The 21,869-nt window shown below is 37.2% G+C and overlaps 2 protein-coding genes across 3 annotated transcripts; both read right to left on the reverse strand.

The window, feature by feature from the left end:
- Window positions 1-334: 334 nt before the first annotated feature.
- LOC131300877 (pirin-like protein) lies at window positions 335-3,736 on the reverse strand. Of its 2 annotated transcripts, none has more exons than XM_058326892.1 (7): window positions 3,480-3,736; window positions 2,591-2,640; window positions 2,085-2,123; window positions 1,934-1,962; window positions 1,771-1,833; window positions 1,565-1,668; window positions 335-984 (listed from the first exon to the last, which is right to left on the reverse strand). In XM_058326892.1, the coding sequence occupies exons 1-7, from the start codon at window positions 3,605-3,607 to the stop codon at window positions 477-479; spliced, it is 921 nt and encodes a 306-aa protein (XP_058182875.1). In that variant the 5' UTR covers window positions 3,608-3,736; the 3' UTR covers window positions 335-476. The 2 variants fall into 2 exon arrangements, with proteins under 2 accessions (XP_058182875.1, XP_058182876.1); XM_058326893.1 differs by having other exon boundaries at window positions 3,492-3,732.
- A 7,297-nt stretch (window positions 3,737-11,033) lies between these two features.
- LOC131299552 (uncharacterized) lies at window positions 11,034-14,869 on the reverse strand. Its single transcript, XM_058325140.1, has 4 exons — window positions 14,194-14,869; window positions 13,716-14,079; window positions 12,480-13,620; window positions 11,034-11,189 (listed from the first exon to the last, which is right to left on the reverse strand). Exons 1-4 carry the CDS (start codon window positions 14,867-14,869, stop codon window positions 11,034-11,036), a joined length of 2,337 nt encoding a protein of 778 aa, XP_058181123.1.
- Between the last annotated feature and the right edge of the window lie 7,000 nt (window positions 14,870-21,869).

Here is a 21,869-nt window from a genome sequence, read left to right on the forward strand (position 1 = left end):
GACAGACAATGAAATTGAACGCTGCGGTAAAGAAAACGATGAAAAGTGAGGTGGCATCGCTGTTATTTCATTGCTCTGTTTCGTATAGGTGAAGATGGTGATAGAGAATCTGAAGGCTTCTAGAAGTTTTGATAGGTCAAATGACTATCAAATCTTTTATTTACAGCTCATATTTGATTGCTCTGTAGCTTATAGGTGAAGATGGTGATAGACATTGATAGATGAAGATGGTCATATTTTAAGAAATTGAATACTACGCTCTATTTTTTGACATTTACATTCATTTTTTTGCTAAAAGACAAAAAAAAGAGTATAGATATCAAAAAAGAGGGGGTAAAATTCAATTTTCATATTTTATTGCTATAAAAAATTACAGCAATGCCACACATACAACTGTGTCCGGAACTGTTCAATGCACAAGGCTCCACATGCATCGAACGAGTCTGGAGTACGTTTCGAAAAAATTCTACTAGTCGTTATCCATCGAATCTTGAACCCATTGATTGAGATCTCCAATACTTAGCCATCTCAAAACCATTCTTGAAGTGCTGATAGTCTTCAATAGTCTGCTCAATTTCGGCTTGCGTGTTCATCACAAAGGGTCCATACTGAACCACCGGTTCGCCGAGGGGCTGCCCTCCGATCAACACGAATCTCAACGACTTTGATGACTTGTTCCATGCGCTGAGACCATCTCCGGGACCCATCACCAAGACGTGGTGGGCCGTTACTGGAGACGAGTTGAAGGAGGCAAAGACCCCTTCACCTTCGATTAGATACACGAAGGAGTTCCAGGACTCGGGAATGCTTTGGTGCAGCTGGGCTCCCGGTTTTAGAGTGAAATCGAGATACATTGTCGGCGTTCGGGTGTAAACTGGAGACTGGACTCCCATTGCTTCTCCTGCTATAACTCTGACTTCAACCCCATCTTTCTCTGCCCTTGCAATGTCCTCACTAAGCAGCTCTTGGTACCTCGGTTCGATCCTGCAGTTTTTAACAAGTTTAGGAGTTCAAATACTGAGAAATAAAAATTGGTTTTGACTTCATGGGATTGTAATTATTAATGATCACAGGATTCATTCATATGACGATTGACTACTGCGATCATCGCCTCGATTTCTAAGGTGGTGTTTGGGCCTTGGTTTTGTTAAGGAAAACAAAAGGTAAAACGCAAACGAAGTGAATGAGCAAAACTTATTTCTCTGGTTCCTTGATATCCTTTACACATTCATGTCCAAACTAAGCCTGAAAATCTCAAGATGATTGCGAGGGCTAATTTCTGCATGATGATCTGCAATGCTCTCAGGATCAATTCGTACGACCGTTGACTATGGAGATCGTCGCCCAATTTCGAAGGTGGTGTTTGGGGCATGGTTTTGTCAAGGAAAAACAGAAGTAAAACGCGAATGAAGTGAATACGCAAGAGTAATTTCGTTGGTTCCTTGAAATCCTTTGCATATTCATGTCCAAACTAAGCCTGAAAACTAAAGATGAGTGCGAGTGCTAATTTCCGTGATGCTCTAACTATTGAAAAAGAGATGGGCTGAAATCAGTGATTTTTTACATTTTATCTTTTGAGGCTAGATTGATCCAGAGTTGCAAACCCCTTTGAACTCCGTCTCCTGCTGGCATTTCCGAATGAATTATCCCTCTACCGGCAGTCATCCACTGCATATAATCATACAAAATAAGATCCAAAACCATACAAACAGGAGAGTCTTGATGAGTTGTATCCAACAAGAACATTCCGTATTCATAAAATTCCCGTACCTGCACATCTCCTGTTTGGATTGTTCCTTTATGCCCTGCAAAATCCTGATGAGTGAAAGCCCCCTGAAATCCACATGACTCAGTTGAGAATCCCACGGTATATCTAATTAACTACCTTTGTCGAATGAAATTACTTAGCAATGCGTGGATTAAACAAGTGTACCTGCAACATGTATGTGACCGTCTCGAAACCTGAGAGAAAGAGGATGTGAATTAGGATCCAAGTAAATGAGCAAGCATAGGATGCATAGACAGAAAGCACAATACAAGAAACGACGTGGATTTAATTAAGCAGACGAGAATGTCAATGGAACCTCTGTGTGGGTGATCGGGAAATCCAGCAGGAGGTGAAACTGCAAGAAGATCGACAAGGAAGAGTCTTAGCACCAAATTTATGAAAACAATGGGGGAATTTGGTTCATATGCGCGTCTGTTGGATTATTTATACAACAAGACCGTATATCCAAGAGCTTTGTTATTCTTACAAGCTGAATTTAGATGCACAATGAATACATAATCTCGTAGAATCTATAAGTTATAGAAAATACGGGGGAGGAGTGGTAATATGAATTGCATCACGATTAAGTTCATGGACAACTTATCAGGCTTAGTATCTATATTGTCTGAACAGACTAAACGGTCTAAATCCCATAGAAACACAAATTTCGACAGAGGTCATTGTCCTCACATACATCAACTAAAACTCTAAATATCGGAAACAACTTGTCTAAAGACCATAACCCCTGAGTGCATATAACTTAAGAATTGATCCCGTCAAATATAGTAAGAGAACTACGATTACACTATCGACAATTTGTACCTGTGAATTCATCCAACATGAGGAAAGGATCCACATATTTAAGCTCAGGCCTGAAAAGGTCAAAAACCACGCACAATATCAACTCTTCGAATCACCAAACAAAATCTCCAAAAGCACAAGAATTCAGGAAAAAACACCCGTGAACAAAAGAAAGCAGGATCATACTTGACTAAAATTCAGAAAACCTGCAAGGGATTCAATCCCCAGAAAGCATCTAGTCGAATTTGATTATGCTATTATAATAGAAAACTATTGAAGGGCGGGCCTAGCACAACCAAGGATGGGATCAGGGTCTAATGGCGGCGACCGCCACGATAAGAATTTTAGAAAATACAATTATTATACGTAAAAAAAAATTATGCCCAACTTATATAGTCTCGCCACCACTAGATTTTTTATTATACATTTTGCCACTGCTAGAGTAAAATCATGATTCCGTCCTTGAGCGCAACAGCAAAGTTGCTCCATTGGTCTCTGAAGCAGCTTCTCTGCTTGTAAGGGTAAGGCGGCTTACATCAACCCCTCCCCTTATCCCGCAATAGAAAACTATTGTTACATGTTTAGACAATTAAATCTAAGAAGAGTACATAGACACACCACCCCACTTTCTATCATAAACAGAGCCTCACAATCAACATACCATTAGGAATGCAGTAGAAGGAGAAGGAATTTCCGGCATCTCGTAGAAAAGGAATATAACCAAGCAAAAAAAATTTCATAACTTCATTTTTTGACCAATTCAAAAAAAAAAAAAATTTCATTCTTCGACTAAACCAAGAAGTGCAAAGAGAAGAAACCCAGAAATTCAAATGGCAGAAAGACAAATAGAGCCCAGGAAAAGATTTGAAAGAAAACCCACAAATAATAAGGAAATAAACCAACCAACAACCTTCTTCTATACCTTCCAATACTTCTCCTAACAACAGCCCCATCACCCTCGCGTTGCGGCTTGGCTAAGACCTTATTGGCTACTAATCTTGGACAATCGAATAGCGAAATTTGTTCTGACCCAGACATTGTTTCTCTCTTCTGTGGGTTTTTTTTTTTTCTCTCTCTGAAATCTGTTTAACTTCCAGATTATATATAGTGATCAATGACAGGAGAAGGAGGAGAAAGAAGAATTGAATAGGGAAAGGGATGGGTCGGTTGGTTGGGACTGTCGCCCCACAAAAAATCTTGAGGAGCAGGCGTGGGAGGAAAATGGGTGTGGGCCCATATAGTTTCTCTCTCCTCGGTCCAATGATATGATGATGTCAGCCACATCTCATTATGATGATGGGAAAGCCTTTTTTATTTTATTTTATTTTTTTTCCAATATTGTACTCTCGCCATCCGAATTTTACAGTCTATTGTTTCATTCGGACCGGATAAAAAATTAGTTATATCTTTGAATCGGTAATAAATTTTATATTTAATATGAATCTTGTTTAATAGATTTCGATTAGTTTTATAATACTATAATATTTTCAAAATCACATAAAAATGGTATAAATTAAAAGACATAATCAATTGAAAAATAGCACGGACTCCCAACAATGACAATAAAATTGGGGTGGAGTACATTAGCGGGGGTTAGAGCATCCACAGTGGAAAAATCAAAAGTTATCACATTATCTTTTGGTTATCCATCTAAGAGGTTGCTAAGATTAGTAATGTAGATGTCCGTAATAACTTAATCAAAATTGAATAATTAAAGCTTATCACATCACATTTTCAACCTTTAAAAATCAAAAAATTGTCACCATATAAAACAATTTAAAAAAAATAGTTTTCAAACTAATAAAAACAGGTTATTAGAAATAGAAAATAATTTTTTGAAAACTTTTATTTTGAAAAAAGTAATTTTAAAAAACTATATTTGAAAAAAAAAAGACATTTTTTTAGGCAGCTGATTTTGCCACTCCTTTTTTTGTTTTTATTAAAGTGAATTTACTAAAACACCCTTACATTTAGAAAAGTGAGAAAAAGCTAGCATCATAAAGTGTAAGGGTGTTTTAGTAAATTCACCCTAATAAAAACAAAAGGGGAGTAGTGTTAACAAATAGGGGAGTGGCAAAATCATTAGCCGTTTTTTAAATAACAATTTTTGAAAAAAAAAAGAGATGTTTAAAAAAATAGTTTTTAATAAAAACAGTTTTTGAAAAACACAAAAAAATTAAAAAAAACTTATTTTAAAAATATGAGAGAGAGAGAGAGAGATAGAGAGAGAGAGAGAGAGAGAGAGAGAGAGAGAGAATTTTTGTGTAATGATAGGTATAGAGGACCATTAAATTTGATTATTGACAAAAAGTTTCTAATTTTGATTATCCAATAGCCAAAATTTGATAAGTTGATGCCATTGTGATTACTTTTTTGAAAAAACGTTGCCAACTTTAGCAACTTTATGATTTTGGTAATTCCATTGTGGATGTGGTGTTAGAGTTAGCATAGAAACTTTAGAAGTTATCCATAGCCCTGGCTCGCAAAATCCGACCCTTGTGGGGCTCGAATCGAGGCTTCCACGGAGAGGGGAAATGAGACAACCAACTGCATTAGCAGTGGTTTCTCTGATGATGGGAAACCTTTAGCCCTTCGCCTTTCCGACATTTGGAAAGCAAACCCTCGTGTGATGTAATGACCTGAGGATGTTGCCACGCACCCCTGCCAAGCAGGGGCTGGGCAGCATTTGGTCGTTCATCTCTGCACGAACGACTCAAATTGAATCTGTGTGCATATAGATTTAAACCGTCCATTGCTAGGTCAAAATTCGAGCCGTCGATTACCAAAATGAACGACCGAATCGGCTATTCGGCATTGTTGCCAAGCACTCCCACTAGGCAACATCTCCCAATCCGAGAACTACATAGTTCTATTTTACTACTCTCTCCATCTCAATTTGTTTGTCCAATTTCTACATACGTGTCCTTCAAAAAATTATCTGTTATCTTACAATCCGCCCATAATGTTTTATATAATTTTGAAAATATCATATTAAAGATCAAACTAATTAAGATTTATCAAACAAGATTTATATTGCATATAAAAAACACTATATGTTGAAACATATAGACAATTTTCTCGGAGGTCCCAAATAATGAAAAGGGATAAACAAATCGGGATGGAGGGAGATCATTCTAGTAATAGGTCTGAATTTGTTTAATGTCTGTGTCAAAAATCAAGTTTATCAAAATCGGTAAAAATTTGGTTCAATTATATTTGTCTAAAGGAAATAAATGGACTGTCTATTTAAAATGGATAATAATTTTCAATGAACTTGATTTTTTGCATGAACATTAATAAACACAACTCGAGACTTACAAAATGAACTATTTGAATCGTCAAAGGACTCGTGATCAAATCCATTTTGCCGTTGCATGAGAGCATCTTGATTCACTCCTTTTGCCTAATTTCTTTGGTCTCTTTGACCAAGTCCTGTTCATTGTTTTAGTTCTTAAATTATACGAACTTCGGGTAAAAAATTTCAGATTAATTGTTGGTTGGGTAAATTTTTTTAGATAAATCATTGGTCTAGAAGAGAGAAATCGGGAAAAGTACATGTAAGAATATAATAATTCATAAAAGTTCATATAAGACGACAATAAAAATGCGCTAAAAGACTACACTTTTCTTTTAAAACTTTTTTTCATCTTTAGCGAACTTCTTTCAACCTTAATCTACGTATTTATATTTTCTAATTTCTCTCAACAAGACAAAGGATGTTACGAAAAATTGTGCTGAAATGCTTTCTAAAAAAAGTAACTAAAAGGTAAATAATACTCCTATTGACTGTTTTTAACAAAAATTAATTTAGTTCAAATACGCAGAGTTTAAATAATGCTAGTCATGATTCACGAAGCCTTATAAAATGGACCACGAGATTTGACCAAATTACGCTATCTTGGTGATATAAAATGAGTGAACACGTTGCATATTGTTGTGCAAAATGAACGGTAAATAAATCCTACAATCAAACCATCCAATATTACAGAACAAAGTGTAAGTTATTCATATATTTACCAATATTCTATCATAATATTTTGTAGCCTTACAGTTATTTGTGTATTTTACGCGACGAACGGTTCGGATCATAGTTTTGGACTCGAAAATGTGGACAAAAATTGAGAATATGAAGAGATGGGGTATTGAGGCTTAATGGAATCGGGTATTACAAAATGTGACGCCGGTTTTGGTCACGACAACCGTAGCTGAACAAATTATATATTGTCAACAAATTATCTTCCTTAATTAGTTAATTGTAAGGGTTGACTTTAATTGAACAAATTATTTTCCCTGTCAGGTGTAAGAATATCCGAAGCTTCTCCTTGTCGCTTTGGCCTTTGGGATTGTCATTAGTAGTACTCACTTCGTCCCAAAATAAGTGTCCTTTATTGGTAGTCGTGATTTAAAAAAAATTATATTTTTTAATTTACAATGTTTTTTAAAATTTTTAAAATTTTGGATGAAAGAATTAATTGAGATATATCAAACAATAAACAATATCCATATTGAATATAAAAAAACATTATAGATAAAAAGATATAGACAATATGTATTTTGAGACCTCCCAAATTGTGAAAATGGACGCTTAATTTGAGACGGAGGGAATATTATTTTTTCAGTGTAGCTTGAAGTCAAACCCCGAGATATAGTCCGTCCCCCCTCCAATTTTTTTTTTATAAAAAATTCATAGTAATACTTTTAAAATTTTTGAGTTATGAAACAACTTTGTACTAAAATTGATTTTGATGTGGTTTAATTACAATCATTTTAATGAAAATAAGAATACCAACAACAATTACTTAAAAATATTGGCTAAAATAAATAAAGGAGTAAGTAATGGGTTAATATTGTCATTTAATTAAACACGTCTGATTTTAGTAGATAGGATTAGAGAAACGTTAATACTTTTGCAATCTAAGTTGATACAACAAACATGTTAATTAGTTTTATATGCATTGGTATTATTTTCTATTTTTTGGAGTTGGTAAAAAGTTTCCATTGTTGGTTCTCTTTATTTTAATTTTTTTGATTGTGTATATTCGTCCCTTCTACGCAAAAATCTTGACTCCATCCTTTATTTAATTTCGAATTAAAAAGCTTAACTAGCTTGAAACTTTAGATGAAGCTTGTGCGCTTGGGGTTTTTTTTTTTTTTTTGACCTTAATGTTGGCCTGTAACTTCTTTCAAAAGTCCAACATCAAAGGTAAGGTTGATAAACGAACCGATGACCCGAACAACTAATTCTTCAAATTTAGTTTGAAAACTTAATGAGCTGTAAAAGTATACTCGAGCTTGACTTATTTATGAAACAAACCGATCTCAAACAACTTTTAATCACAAACCAATCTCGGGTAACTTGAATTTTAATAGTACATCATGAGTCAAGCGAGTTGAGCAATAGTTTGTTCGAATTTGGCTTGAAAGCTTAATGACCTTCAAAAAGATATTCAAGCAAGAAACCAATCTCAAGTCAGATTTACCAAGCGAACACTAGCTCGAACTCAAACAGTTTTGTTTGTCAAAGAAATTTCCATGTCCACAAATTTAATGAAAGCTCAAGTGTACTAGTGGAGTTCTCTAATGCCTCATTGGATGAACGGCTTCACTTTTTCACCACCATCAATTGGAAGAAAAGCACTAGACTCTGCCATGCCCTCCCCACTTCATTTCATCATTGAAGAATAAGATAAGATACGACTACATATAGTGAATCCTGAAAAGATAAGTTGAGAAGTGAGCTTCTATTGATGAGGCCAACTATGGGTTTATTTGGTGTACACTAAATATACACTAGTATATTTCAGGATCACATACTAATGATCAGAGCCGTTTAATTTGTTTAAAGCATCATTTTAAGTGGTCCGTACAAAGGGCAAGTCAGTCGAATATCGGTAAGGTTTTAACCACTTCATTCAGATTTTGGCCTAGAACATTCCAAAATTCCCTTTTTGTCCCCGCGAATTCAAAGACAAAAGTCATTCAAACTCTTACCAATATTCAAATCATGTGATTTATTAACGTGGATTTTTAAATCATGTTTTAAATAAATTGAACAACTTTGATCATTTTTTTGAGACCTCAAAAATCAATTTGACACAATCTAATGTACATTTGGTGTACGCCGTATACATAGTTTTTTTTTTTTATAATCCAAAAGTGGAAAAGATCCTCCTGATCTTTCCACAGTCAACTTCTAGAAGCTTTTGGCGATCATTCCCCGAATTAATTGTGATGGTGGGAAAGAGGATTTCCTGGTTGACCATGCTGCGTCCTTTGACTTTGTAACCACTCAACAAAATGTCCAAAACATGATAAATTTTTTGGTGCAAATCGGGTACCATATGGTACCATGCATCACATTCAAGCCATCCAAATAATACAACTGACGGCTCAGATTGAAAAGTACCGAATGGATTTAAAAGAAAATGAAAGGGAAATGAGTGTTTCAATCCGAACCATCGTTTGTTTGGATGGCTACAATGTGTTGCACGAGTACCACGTCAGCCGTACCTTATTTGCATCCAAAAATTTCTCCCAAAACATGGTGTTCATGACATGGCCTAACCATTTCACCGTTATATCTCAGACTTTTTGGTGTATCCATTTTCGGACTTATCATTTGTAGTAGACAGAAATGTTACACACACAGCAAAAGTGTACAGATTTTGTGCATATATTTTTTGTGGGATCCACTACGGGTCCCACACAAATAATTCAAGCCGTTTATTAAATGTAAAATATTTTTTCAAGAGCTTCCGAAAAAAATCAGCTTAATCCAACACCTATAAATGCTCGATTCAATCATCTAACTTTTCATTATCCTGAAATTCGAATGAAAAGTTAAATGATTGAATCGAGCACCTATGAGTATCGGATTGAGCTGATTTTTCGCGGGGGCCCTTGAAAAAATATTTTACATTTAATGAACGGCTCGAATTATTTGTGTGAGACCCGTAGTGAGCTCCATAAAAAATCTGTGCACAAAATCTGTGCACTTTTGCTGTGTGTGTAGCATTGCTGTTGTAGTAGATGAACTTGCTCCCGTCATTTTATGAACTTATTCTTCCTTTTACGAGATTTGCACCTTAAAAGATATGCACATGTCTTAAAAGAGTAATAATTTCAAGGGCAAGTTTTGCTTCTCCATTTTTGAACTTAACCTTTGTATTAGATGAACTTGCTCCCACAATATCATGAACTTGTTTTTTCTTTTTTTATGAGACTTGCAGTTGCACCCCCAAAACCGTGAGCATGCCACATAAGTTCATCATTTCATGAGCCCACTTTGCGTCCTAACGACCCTAATTTTTTTTTTAAATTTTTTTAAATAAAAACTTAAAATTCTAATTAGATTGAAAAATTAAAATACATAATTATGTTTATTTACAAACTTGTATAGGATATATATTTATACTTTAGATATATAAGGATTCATACTTATCTTTTATCATCTCTAACCAAAATTCTATCCAAATCAATCCTCCACTTCCCTCTCACACTCCACCACCTCTACCCTTATTCTCCCACCTTCTCTCTCAAAAAATAAAATAAAAAATAATACCGAACCCATCTCCCCCATTCCCATTTTATTCGGCAGGAGAAAGGAGAGAGAACTTCTTAGAGCAAGTTTACTAGAGTAGCAAAATCACCTTTTTAGCTATTTTACCTGTCCAAGACAAAAAAAAAAGGGGTTGTAGCAGATTAGTCAAACGGAGAGGTATTTCCCATTTATGAATAGTACTTCTCTATTTCTAGAGAACAACTGTTCACAAGGTAAGTGTTAAAATACTATTTCTTTCTCTCTCGTCCTTACCAATCTCTCGTTCTTCTCTCTTTCTCTCTCTCTCTCTCTCTCTCAACCAGTGCTCATCACCATGAAACAAAATTCTTCCCATGTTTGAATCATGCTTTCCTATGGGTTTGATTTTGACAAGAGATCTGCCGGAAAATCAAATTGGTTGAAACTCCATTTTGACCAGACAAAACTCTACTGTCTTGACAAGAAGATGCTTTCACTTCCGGCGAACATAGTCCGGTGGAAAAAAGAAACGTGCTTGTTTCTCCACTGCCCACAAATCAATTTGATAAAAACCCAGTTTTCAGCACAAAAAAAGAGAAGAAACTCAAGGGAAAAAATTGATAAAGGAAAAAAGTGGAAGAATGTATATTTTAATTGGTGTTAGGTAAAATAAATAGTATTGGTGTAGTTGTGGAAGAAAAAAGTGATAGCTAAATTGTAATTGTGAACTATTGACATGGTATTTTACCGAATCAATGGTGTACATGCTCTTATCCCTCCCCATTATTACTTCCCCCCTTAATTTTCATTTCCCCATTTTTCTTTCCACCGAGAGAGAGAAGAAATCTGGAAAAAAAGGAAGAAGAAAGAAGCAAGAGAAGACGAGAAAGAGGAAGGAAAACTAACCACCCCTTTTCCTTTTTTCTTTCCATTTTCGGGACCTCATTACACCAGCATTTCCAACTCCATTTCAGTCTCAAAATAGCCGTGGAACCAGTCCCCAAACCAGCCCTGTTTCGGCTCCAAAACAGCCCGAATGCAGCCCGTTTTGACTTCAAAACAGTCCCGGATCGGCCACCCCGAGGTCCCCATTCCGGTCGCCTTCTCCGTTTGCCAAAAACCCATCAAAACCGTTCAATACATTTCAGACTAAACTCAAGGTAGGATAATCGTTTCCCTACTTTCTCCTAAATATATTTATTCCCTTTATAATGATTTTAATAAGTTATAATGGGGGAAATCGTAGCCACCCATGAAAACGCTACAGTGCTCTGTTTTTCGAAATAGAACCGAAATGCTACTGTAAATGAGAGCTGTTAATCACACCCCCCGTGTCAGGGGGGTGTCTGACACCGAAAAGGGGAATTTCCCGTTTTACCCCCATCCACTTGCTCTCTCTCACCCATTTTTGTATCTCACTTATTTTATTATTGTATAAAATTGTAAATATTAATAACTTTTTTTTCACATATTTTTTTTAAATAAATTTTATATTTTTAAAATATACTCAACGAAACCTATCAAACGAGCCTAATATTGATTGTGAAATAATGTAAAACAGAAAAATTATATTTTTGTAATAGTTTAAACTGTCTAAAAAGGTTGAAAGTATTGCAAATTTCAATCCGTTTGAACCGGTAGAAAAATTTTAGTTTTCTGATCATTTTATCTTAGATGGTCATAATTAAATTTTGACTATAATGCTCTCGTTGATTAACCCTAAGAAAGTCATATAATTAAATATCTCTTAGGGTTAATCAACGAGAGTTCTAGAGTCAAAATTTAATTATGACTATTTAGGATAAAATGATCAGAAAAATAAAATCTTTCCACCGGTTCAAACGGATTGAAATTTGGAACACTTAAATTTTTAACCATACTTTTTAATATATAAACTATTCGAAGATGTTGAAATTACGTATTTTTTTAAATAAATTTTATATATTTGAAATCTATCCAATGAAACCTATCAAACAAGTCTAATATTGAATATAAAATAATGTGTTTAAATTAAATGATTTTTTGGGCCCAATATATTAACTATTTGTTTTTAATTTTTTATTCGTCATTTTTTTAAAATTTCTATATTTGAGTTTTCAAGTAAATTATGTATGTTGAATTCACTTAAATTTACTTTATATTTCTGTGAACAGTCATAAATGCAAACTAAAATCAAATTTCATTTAATTACAATTGAGTATATAGAACCAATACATGAATATAAATAAATACACAAATTTAGTCAATATTTCTGCCAAATTGTGGTCGTTGTCCCGGTGGATCTATTTGCATTACTTCGTACCACAATTGGAGGCGTGCTTCATAAGGATGAGCCCATCCATGTGCTTCATTTGATGCATTTGGCCTCCACCATATGATGATGGGTGGTACAGGGTAATGACGATATAGGAAAATTTGCACGAAGTGATTGCCATTAACACGGCCAATAGCTATATGTGTGCGAGCTGCTAATGGAACTGGATGTGAGCTCAACGGCAAGTGAGTGAAACAACTCGAAGCAATCATATCAAATGTATGCAGTACAACATTGTACGTTGATGCGATAACGAGTCCCAATGATATAGAATCCATCCAATGATCCTCTGGTGCCGATGGCTGAAAGCAACGAAGTCTTTGTAGCACCTGAGATACATAATTACGTTCTGGATAAAGCTGATCGTACAGGACCCAATTTTGTTCAATCTCTTGGATAAGGTCATGTCGTACTTGAGCCCATTCATCTTCAGAACCATAGAGTTGCGCAGCTAACGCCCTGAAACCACAATGACCGTCAGGTCGAACGTCAACACAGTGAGAAATATAACGCCGATACTGCTGAGGAAATTTCTCAACGAGGTGATCCCTCCCATTGCTCCTTCGTGATGTTGGAATACGTGAGGTCCGAGATTCTGAAGTGGATACTGTGAAGGAAGGTATGTGACCTCTATTTTGCTCATCTCTGCCTGTAGGTCGACCCCTGTGTTCTGTGTTGTATGCTGGGGGTCGAACTGTGCAACAAGATGGATCCGCCATATCGAGAAACTTGTCCATCATAGACTCTCGACTGTCGGAATCCATTTCATTTAATCTTTCAATAAGCTGAGCTGCCCTGTCGGATCGTGCTCCCTCGTCAGTATGCCTCTGGGCGTGCATTGACAACGTACTCCAGTGAGAGTGGATAGAGCTTAGCGGAATTGGTCTGTCCACAGAACGGTAAAGTGCAATATCGTGAAAGCATGGCAATCCGTGTGTCCTTTTGATTTTACAAAAGCAAAGGCCGGCTTCGTTATCAGTGCGTTGTGCCTGTTTATGGATCAAGTCCATTGCCTGTAATGAAATGCGACCTCTGATTTCACTATAAATGCCTTCATGTAGATGTATGTGCCTTGGAATGTTGAGAGATTTCTGGAACGACCCCTGAATATCCTTGAACTGACTGGTCAACATCTTTTCTATTTTCTGAAAAGATGTTTGAAGCGAGGACATGGTATCTCCCAAGTATCGTTTAAGCCTCGCATGCGCAGATTCCGCCCTGCAATTTAATAATACACTGTGTTAAATAGGAAAGTTACATAATGTATTCATTAGTGCATAACAGTAAACATTCAATGACTATAGGAAAGTTACCTTTGGCTTGAATTGCTCCCGAGGTGCATAAACTGGTTTATATATGCTGCAACAAATCGCTCTTTGTAAGGACCCAACCATATATCCCAAAGGTATTGTATAGCATTAGAGTATTGTTCAAAGTTTCCGCACATGGCATTCCACCTCTGTTGCAAAGACATTGGTGTCGATGAATGAATAAGCAACTGCCATGCCTCGGAAAACTCGTCCCACCTCGTACCAAGCATAGGGCTGCACTTCTTCATTACACACTGGTTTATGTGCCAAATACAAAGGATGTGCTGTGCCAAGGGGAAACATATTTCAATGGCGCCAAGAAGTGCCAGATCCCTATCTGAAACAATCACCGATGGCAACACTGCCCCTTTTCCAACCATCCATCTCTTTAAAGTATCCAATGCCCATATCAGTCGCTCTTTTGTCTCATTATTCAAATATGCAAACATAAGAGAGTAAGTTTTCATTGTGGATGTGATACCCACAACTTCCAAGAGTGGAATTCGATACTCATTACTCTTATACGTCGCATCAATAATCAACACGGACGGAAAATTGACAGATAGCTCTAGGCTTGTAGGATGAATCCAAAGAATATCTGTGATTTCGTTGGTGTGTTCATTTGTAAGATAATTGTAAATGTAATGTTTCTCGTTTAATTCATTCAAGATGTACCCAATAGGAGATAGATCCCCCAGTTGCTCTTTCTTATACTGTGCCTTCACATTGTAAATACTTCTGATTCCTGTACTAATTGACGAGTCTTGTTGTCTCAGCAAATTAAGAATTTCTCGAGGCGCGGTGCTGCTAGACATGTCACGAACTAATTGCTGCTGGATTGGGGTCAACCTTGACGGGTACTCATGTCCCTCAAAACCTTCCGCTGGTTCATGGTTATGAAAACCTTTAACAACCTTCAAACTCCACATGACACCGTTTGGAGGTTGTGGTACACCTCGCAGCTTAAACGGGCAATCACATTTCTTAGTTCCAGTAATCCTTTGCATTGAATGCCCTTCTAATGGAGGTCTATACAATCCTCCCCTTTCACAAATAAGAATGCACTTTGGCATTTTGTTGCCCTTTATACTAGCAGAGTTACTTATAACAATCACAAAACCATTTTCCTTGCCAACGCTCCGCACCCAATCTACCATGACAGCTCTAGTTTCAAATATCTATAACAAAAAAAATTAATACGTATAAGCACAATGTAATATCCCGTATATTAAAAATATTGATTCTTGCATGTAAGTTTTAAGTGGTATATAAGTGAAGGTGTGTGCACGTGGAAAGCTGATATGCTTGAAATATGACAAAATAAGTAACAAATGTAACACCCATAAAATACAAAAGTTTAATTAAAAGAATTAAATTTTCGAGTGTCTTGGACTCGAGAACACCATGTATTAAGAAAAAAAATAAAAGTTATTTCATAAAACGAATTTATATTCTCATTCTGGTATTGGATTTGTTATGTAGCATTAAGTTTTTAGCAATAAAAAGTATTGACTGGACTATTTGGATATATATGCATGGATAGTCTTAGTTGTTTAAAGTTAGGCTGAGTGTGTGCACGTGGAATAAAATGGTGAAGGTGAACTATGTGCATACTTTTTCATGGTTTTGGCTATATATGCTTATAAGGATCTTAATTACATGAAAGACAATAGAAAGACAAAAGGCCAGAGAGGGAGAAACAGAGAGAGAGTCGTGAGGCAGTGGCGACTCTTTCTTATGAGTTTCATGGTGGGATTATATCAGATGATAGGGCAATTTAAGGGTGAGTGTGAGATACATATTTCTTGTTCGAGTTGCTGCGGGAAAAGAAAAAAGAAACGTGGGTCTTCTGTAACAATCCGGAACCTCAAACACCACTCAACTAAAGATCAACCATATAACGAAACGTATGTATATCTATTGCCTCTACATGATCACGTGGTTTGGTACATAGCATCACTTTTCTGGGCCATCTTTGAGTAATTTATCAAAGTAAATTATTACGGCTTCGTTCAGTTTTTTATTATGTGGTGTGGATGCTGTTTTTTTTATCCTCATTAATGGTGGAATTTACTCATTGAGTATCGAATTGGAGGTCGTGATTATCAGTGAACAATTATAGTTTTCGTTCGATTTTTTATTATGTGGTGTGGATGCTACTTTTTTTACCCTCATTAATGGTGGGATTTGCTCATTGAGTATCGATTTGAAGGACGTGATTATCAGTGAATAATAGTGAAGAGAGAATAACAGTGGTCGTCAAAATTTCATGGATTTTGTACTTTTTAAAAAAACAATAAAAAAAAAAAAAAAACAACCCCTTACACGTGTTCCACCACCCAAAACCTTAAAAATCCCTCCTCCCACGTTCAAGACTCTAGACTCAAGACTCAATACATGCAGTTGCTTCCATTCAATCCAAAACCAAAAACTGCTCCACTTTCAAAACCCACACTCCACTTTAAAGACTCACGGTGCAATAAACGGAAAAAAATAAAAAACAGAAATGCAACATTTTGTGGATTTTGTGATATTTGAAATTTGATTGTGGGTCACAATAAAAATTGTCACATATAGGACTTTTTCCATTTTGTGGATTTTTCATTTTCAACTATCAAACAGGAAGTTGTGCAAATTTTAACAAAATCTGACTTACACATGCATTATTTATAATAAATACATGCGTATTTTCTAATAACAAATACTAGAGGCCGGGGCACACGCAATGCGTGTGCAAGTCGGATTTTCACAACATTTGTGAAAATTTAATCAAACAATAAAGTGGGAAGTATTTTTACAAAAATGTTGTAAAAATCCGACTTGCACACGTATTGCGTGTGGCCCGGCCTCTGGTATAGAGTTATGGGAGACAACCGCATGAATTATTGGTGCCATATGTCATTAACCCCATACAAGCTGAAAACCCTCAAATTCTTCTTTAGCACCCACGTGCCCATCTCCATGCAGGAGTATATCTCCATTCTTTGTCATTTATCTCAAAATGTAGTCCATAAATATTTTAACTTACTCTCAACTAATATATGGTCCTCATTAAAAGTTACAATCCTTTCTTTTTTTCTTTCTTTTTCTTTTTGTACAAAAATGAGAAGAGAATCGGGTTTTACATCTTCAGTCAAGAGATGAATCAATATGCTCATTCGGTTTTCTGATTTAATCAAAGGTACGCTATCGAGATTTATACAAGATTAACAAAAATAAGTAACAAATATGTATAATAACAACAATAATAACTAACCTGGTTAGTCGTAAATTCGGCTGTGTAATCACGCCCAACGTAGGAGTTGCTCTCCCCACAAGGAACATCATTCGTAATATCGTTCCCAACTGACCAACTATCCGGAAAAAAAAAATTATACTGATCCATAATATTTTTTTATGAATTACGAAAATGAAATGAAAATTGAGAAAAATTGTGAATATGTAATTACTCAAAGTTGCTTTCAATCTCAATGTATGCAAGAGTACACCATCATCAGATTATATAGCCAAAGGAAATGTTCAAAACCATAGCCAAGGTGCCCTGCTCTGATCTGCAGCTGCAAATGCAGCTGCTCTGCAATTTGATAAGGTGCTCAACCATAGGTAAGTTGATAAGGTGCTCTGCAAATTTTTTGTCTCTGCAAGTTGATAAGGCTCAAATACACACAAAAGCACCACATGTACTACAAGGCACCGGTTGCCTCTTCTTTTTTTTTTTTTTTCGTTTCAACATCATTTTATCATAAATGGTCATAACTAAAATGATCAGGAAACTTTTTCTCTTTCCACTGATTCAAACGGATTTAAATTTGAAACACATTTTTCAACCTCGTTAGACAGTTTAAACTACGAAAAAAGTATAGTTTTGCCGTTTTACATGATTTCTTTATCAATATTAGGCTCGTTTGATAGGTTTCGTTGAGTAGATTTCAAAAATATAAATTTTAAAAAAAAAATTTACCTGAAAAAAAAGTTATTAATATTTAAAATTTTATAAAAAAATCGAGAGAGAGAAAGAGGGGGGCCACGTGGGTGGGGTGGGGAGGACGGGAGGGGCGGGGGGGTTAAAAAAGTCAGACTCTGCCGTGTCAGGGGGGGTGCCTGACACGGGGGGGTGTGATTAGTAGTTTCCCTGTAAATGCACGTTTTCTCTCTCTCTCTCTCTCTCTCTCTCTCTCTCTCTCTCTCTCTTTTAATTTCTATACTGCTAATACACTTTAGCCCTTAGTCTTATGATTCCTTGTATTTCAGCCCTAAAACTTGGTATTAATGGAGTATTAGATCTTCCACTTTATTAAATTAGAATACTGACTTATGAAACTGTTTATGCCCATTTTTTGCATTGCGGATCGGGCTAGATGTGACTGGCCATTTAATTAATTCTTTGATTAAATTGGGCCGAAGCTGGGTAAATGATTGGCGATTAAGTATTGGGCCATGAGCTTTTTCCATTTTGGCCCAAGAAGAACGCAGCCCATGAGAAGAAAGTAGCCCATGGTTTTTAGGAAGGAAGCCCATAGTTTGGCCCATGAAGAAAATGCTGATTTGGCCCACGAAGTGCAGCCCACGGTTTTAGGGAATTGGTTGCTGTCGATGAGGTTATTTCCCTCCAAAATCAAAGGCCAATTGACTTAGTCAATTGGCCATGTGTCAAGCTAGCATAAAGAGAGAGTAGTGGGGAGTTATTGCCGCATCACCTATGACCTATTAATTGCCAGAAACTGCCCATGATCTTGCATGCATGAAAAGTGGAGCATCATGGGACACATGTCAGCTTATGGAGCAAAGCAGAATTCGGATTCAGGCTTGAATCAGCGTACTGTTGTGCCTATAAAAACAAGTTCACAAGATGAAAAATGGGTCCAACACCGATCAAAGCCGCTTCAAAAACTTTTCTACTTTCAGCAAAGTAGACAATCGAATACCTTGTATTCACCCCCATTCGAACTAACTTCTTCAAGTAGTTTGAATTTTACTTTTCTTTTACTACTTTATTATCCCGGATTAATAAAGCTTACGTTTTACATTTTACGCATTTCCTATACGACTAGGAAATTTTAAGTCCACAACCATGTGGCAAACCACGAACCCCATTATGATCATTACCTTTTGGGTCACACGTAATCGCTTACAAGTTAGAAGTCAAGATTCACGGCAATCTTCATCCAAAGTTAGGCGCTACAAGTCTTGGCACGCACGCACTTAACCAACCAACACCTGCAATCGCATCCGCGCCTTGCTCGACGTACGCGTGACAAAAATGAGAGTTTTCATTGGCACGCCCAATGGGACCCTAGTCATTTTAAGGGGTATTACGCTGATTCATTCACATGTCAATTCGATACGTTGAAATGGATGTTGAGATTCGGCGATGTAAAGAAGAAATTCATTGGCGTGATGATAAAGTCGACAAACTTGAAGATGAAATCTATCGCCTTGATTGTGAGAGGCGGCGACTCAATCGTACGGAGGATTGGTTTTTTTAAGCTTAAAATCGCTACAACGATGAAATTCAAGGGCTTGAAGATGAAGTTGACAGACTTGAAGAAGAGGATTGCCAATTACGCTATGAGGTAAACGGTCTCTTTAGTGCCAAGTCACGTGACTATTTAAGTATTATGTATTCAACCCTCCCCAAACAACATGAATTCCAAAATGGTGGGCTTGATGATCCTTCTACTCAGACTTTTGAGGGCCAAGGTGAAGAAAATATGGGTATTTAGTCCTGTACAATTGTATCCAACGAAGGACTCTCACAGGAATTCATTGATCCCTGGGATGAATGTTTTCGTACGGTTGAAGAATGTCTAATCAAATCCAAAAAGGCCATCGAAGACAATTTAGCACGGATATCAACTTCTTTTCCACCATGGATATCACAATTTAGCACCTTAGGCCAAACTTCAGGCCTGAATGTGTTTAAACAAGCTTCTAGCAAGCACATCAGGCCTCCAGGCTTCTCTCAGTTCTTAACTTCTAAAAGCCCTACACTCGGGGGGCAAGGAGGCCAAGGAATTGGACTCGCGGGGCAAGAGTCTCAACAAGCTTTCATCAAGCACACCAAGCCTCCAAGCTTCTCCCAACCCTTAGCTTCCAACAACCCTGCACTCAGGGGGCAAGGAGGCCAAGGACTTCGACTCGGGGGGCAAGAGTCTCAGTTCTGCCATTTAAAGATTCCTGAACAGCAGCAAAGCCTGGATGATACAGATCGTGGCAACAGTTTCAGGCCTGATCGCAGCAGCCAACATTCAAGAGTTTTCCAAAAACTTTTGGATGGTAAGCTATTTCCATGCTCGGAAGAGCGAAAAGATAGATCTGTTTCAACGCAAAAGGAGCAAGATTTAGGACCTGGAATGAGCCAGAACATGGAAAGTCCAATCATGAGGCAAGATCAACTCGTTCTCTCCTCTGAAAAGTCATATCAAGCATCTGAAGGGCCACCACATTCAAATTCACTCATGGGCAGAGATGCAAGTCATGAACAATTTAGTCCTACCACCAGCCTTGGGGCCAGGTCTGAATTGCACATTCCATTCATTTTAGGACAGGAGGAACTGAATGAAAATGAGGAAACCGACAACACTCCAGGGCTTGATCATCATTCATTTGTAATCGAAGATCCCCCTCCTCCCCCGGTTAATGAAGGCCTTTTTGGCATTATCCAAACTGCCAAAAGGCATTACAAGCATAGGCCAACTGTAGGCCTTTAAGTTGTGGAACTACTCCAGCATTGGATTTGTGGGGCACATCAAAAGCAGATTTTATTCACTTGGCTTACGCAAAAACATCGTGGTTGTAAAAATGGCTAAATAGCCAATGAAAAGTCATTCGAAGGCCGAACAAACATTTCTATAATGTTCGGCCAAGGCCTATCAGTCATTGAGTAGGCCCTATTAGAGTTTTACTAGGCCTTTTTCGCCGAGGTGGAGGCCTTTTCATTTCATTGAGCAAGCTTGAAAGTTCCAAGCAGAGGTTCAGGCCTTCCACTATATTTTTAATCCTTGTCAAGCCTTTTCACGATGCTATGGCCTCTCTACAACTAGGCTTGGACGCAGGCTTCATATTGGTGTAAGCAGGCCTTTTTGCTGGTATGAAGGCTCTTTAAGCTCTTTCTCTAAGCCTGAACCACATTTCTAAGCATTCCAACAAGAAGTTCAGGCCTTCCAACGTATTTCTATGCCTTTTTATCGAGCCTTTCATATATGGTTCAGGCCTGAACACAGATCACATATTGTCAAAGGCCTGAATGGAGCATAAATATGCCTAATGCCTACTATCCATAGGCAAGGCAAACAAAAGAAGTCATGCTACAACAAGATTCAAGACCTGTTTAGGATGCTAAAAATGGCTTTACTTTCTATTCACGCCTTGATCCTAAAAGTAAAGAATCAAGGCATGGGGGGGGCAATGTTTATGCCCATTTTTGGCACCGCAGATCGGGCTAGCCGTGATTGGGCAATGTTTATGCCCATTTTTGGCACCGCGGATCGGGTTAGCCGTGATTGGCCATTTAATTAATTCTTTGATTAAATTGGGCCGAAACTGGGTAATTGATTGGCGATTAAGTATTGGGTCGTGAGCTTTTCCCATTTTGGCCTAAGAAGAACGCAGCCCGTGAGAAGAACGTAGCCCACGGTTTTTGGGAAGGAAGCCCATAGTTTGGCCCAGGAGGAAAATGCTGATTTGGCCCACGAAGTGCAGCCCACGATTTTAGGGAATTGGTTGTTGCCGATGAGGTTATTTCCCTCCAAAATCAAAGGCCAATTGACTTAGTCAATTGGCCATGTGTCAAGCTAGCACAAAGAGGGAGTAATGGGGAGTTATTGCCACATCACCCATGACCTGTTAACTGCCAGAAACTGCCCATGATCTTGCATGCATGAAAAGTGGAGCATCATGGGACACATGTTAGCTTATGGAGCAAAGCAGAATTCGGATTCAGGCCTGAATCAGCTTACTGTTGTGCCTATAAATACAAGTTCACAAGAAAAAAAACGGGTCCAACACCAATCAAAGCCCAGCGCTTTAAAAACTTTCCTACTTTCAGTAAAGTAGATTATCGAATACCTTGTATTCACCCCCATTCGAACTAACTTCTTTAAGTAGTTTGAATTTTACTTTTCTTTTACCACTTAATTATCCCGGAGTAATAAAGTT

The sequence above is a fragment of the Rhododendron vialii genome, chromosome 9a (genome assembly GCF_030253575.1).
Source record: "Rhododendron vialii isolate Sample 1 chromosome 9a, ASM3025357v1".
NCBI lineage: Eukaryota > Viridiplantae > Streptophyta > Magnoliopsida > Ericales > Ericaceae > Rhododendron > Rhododendron vialii.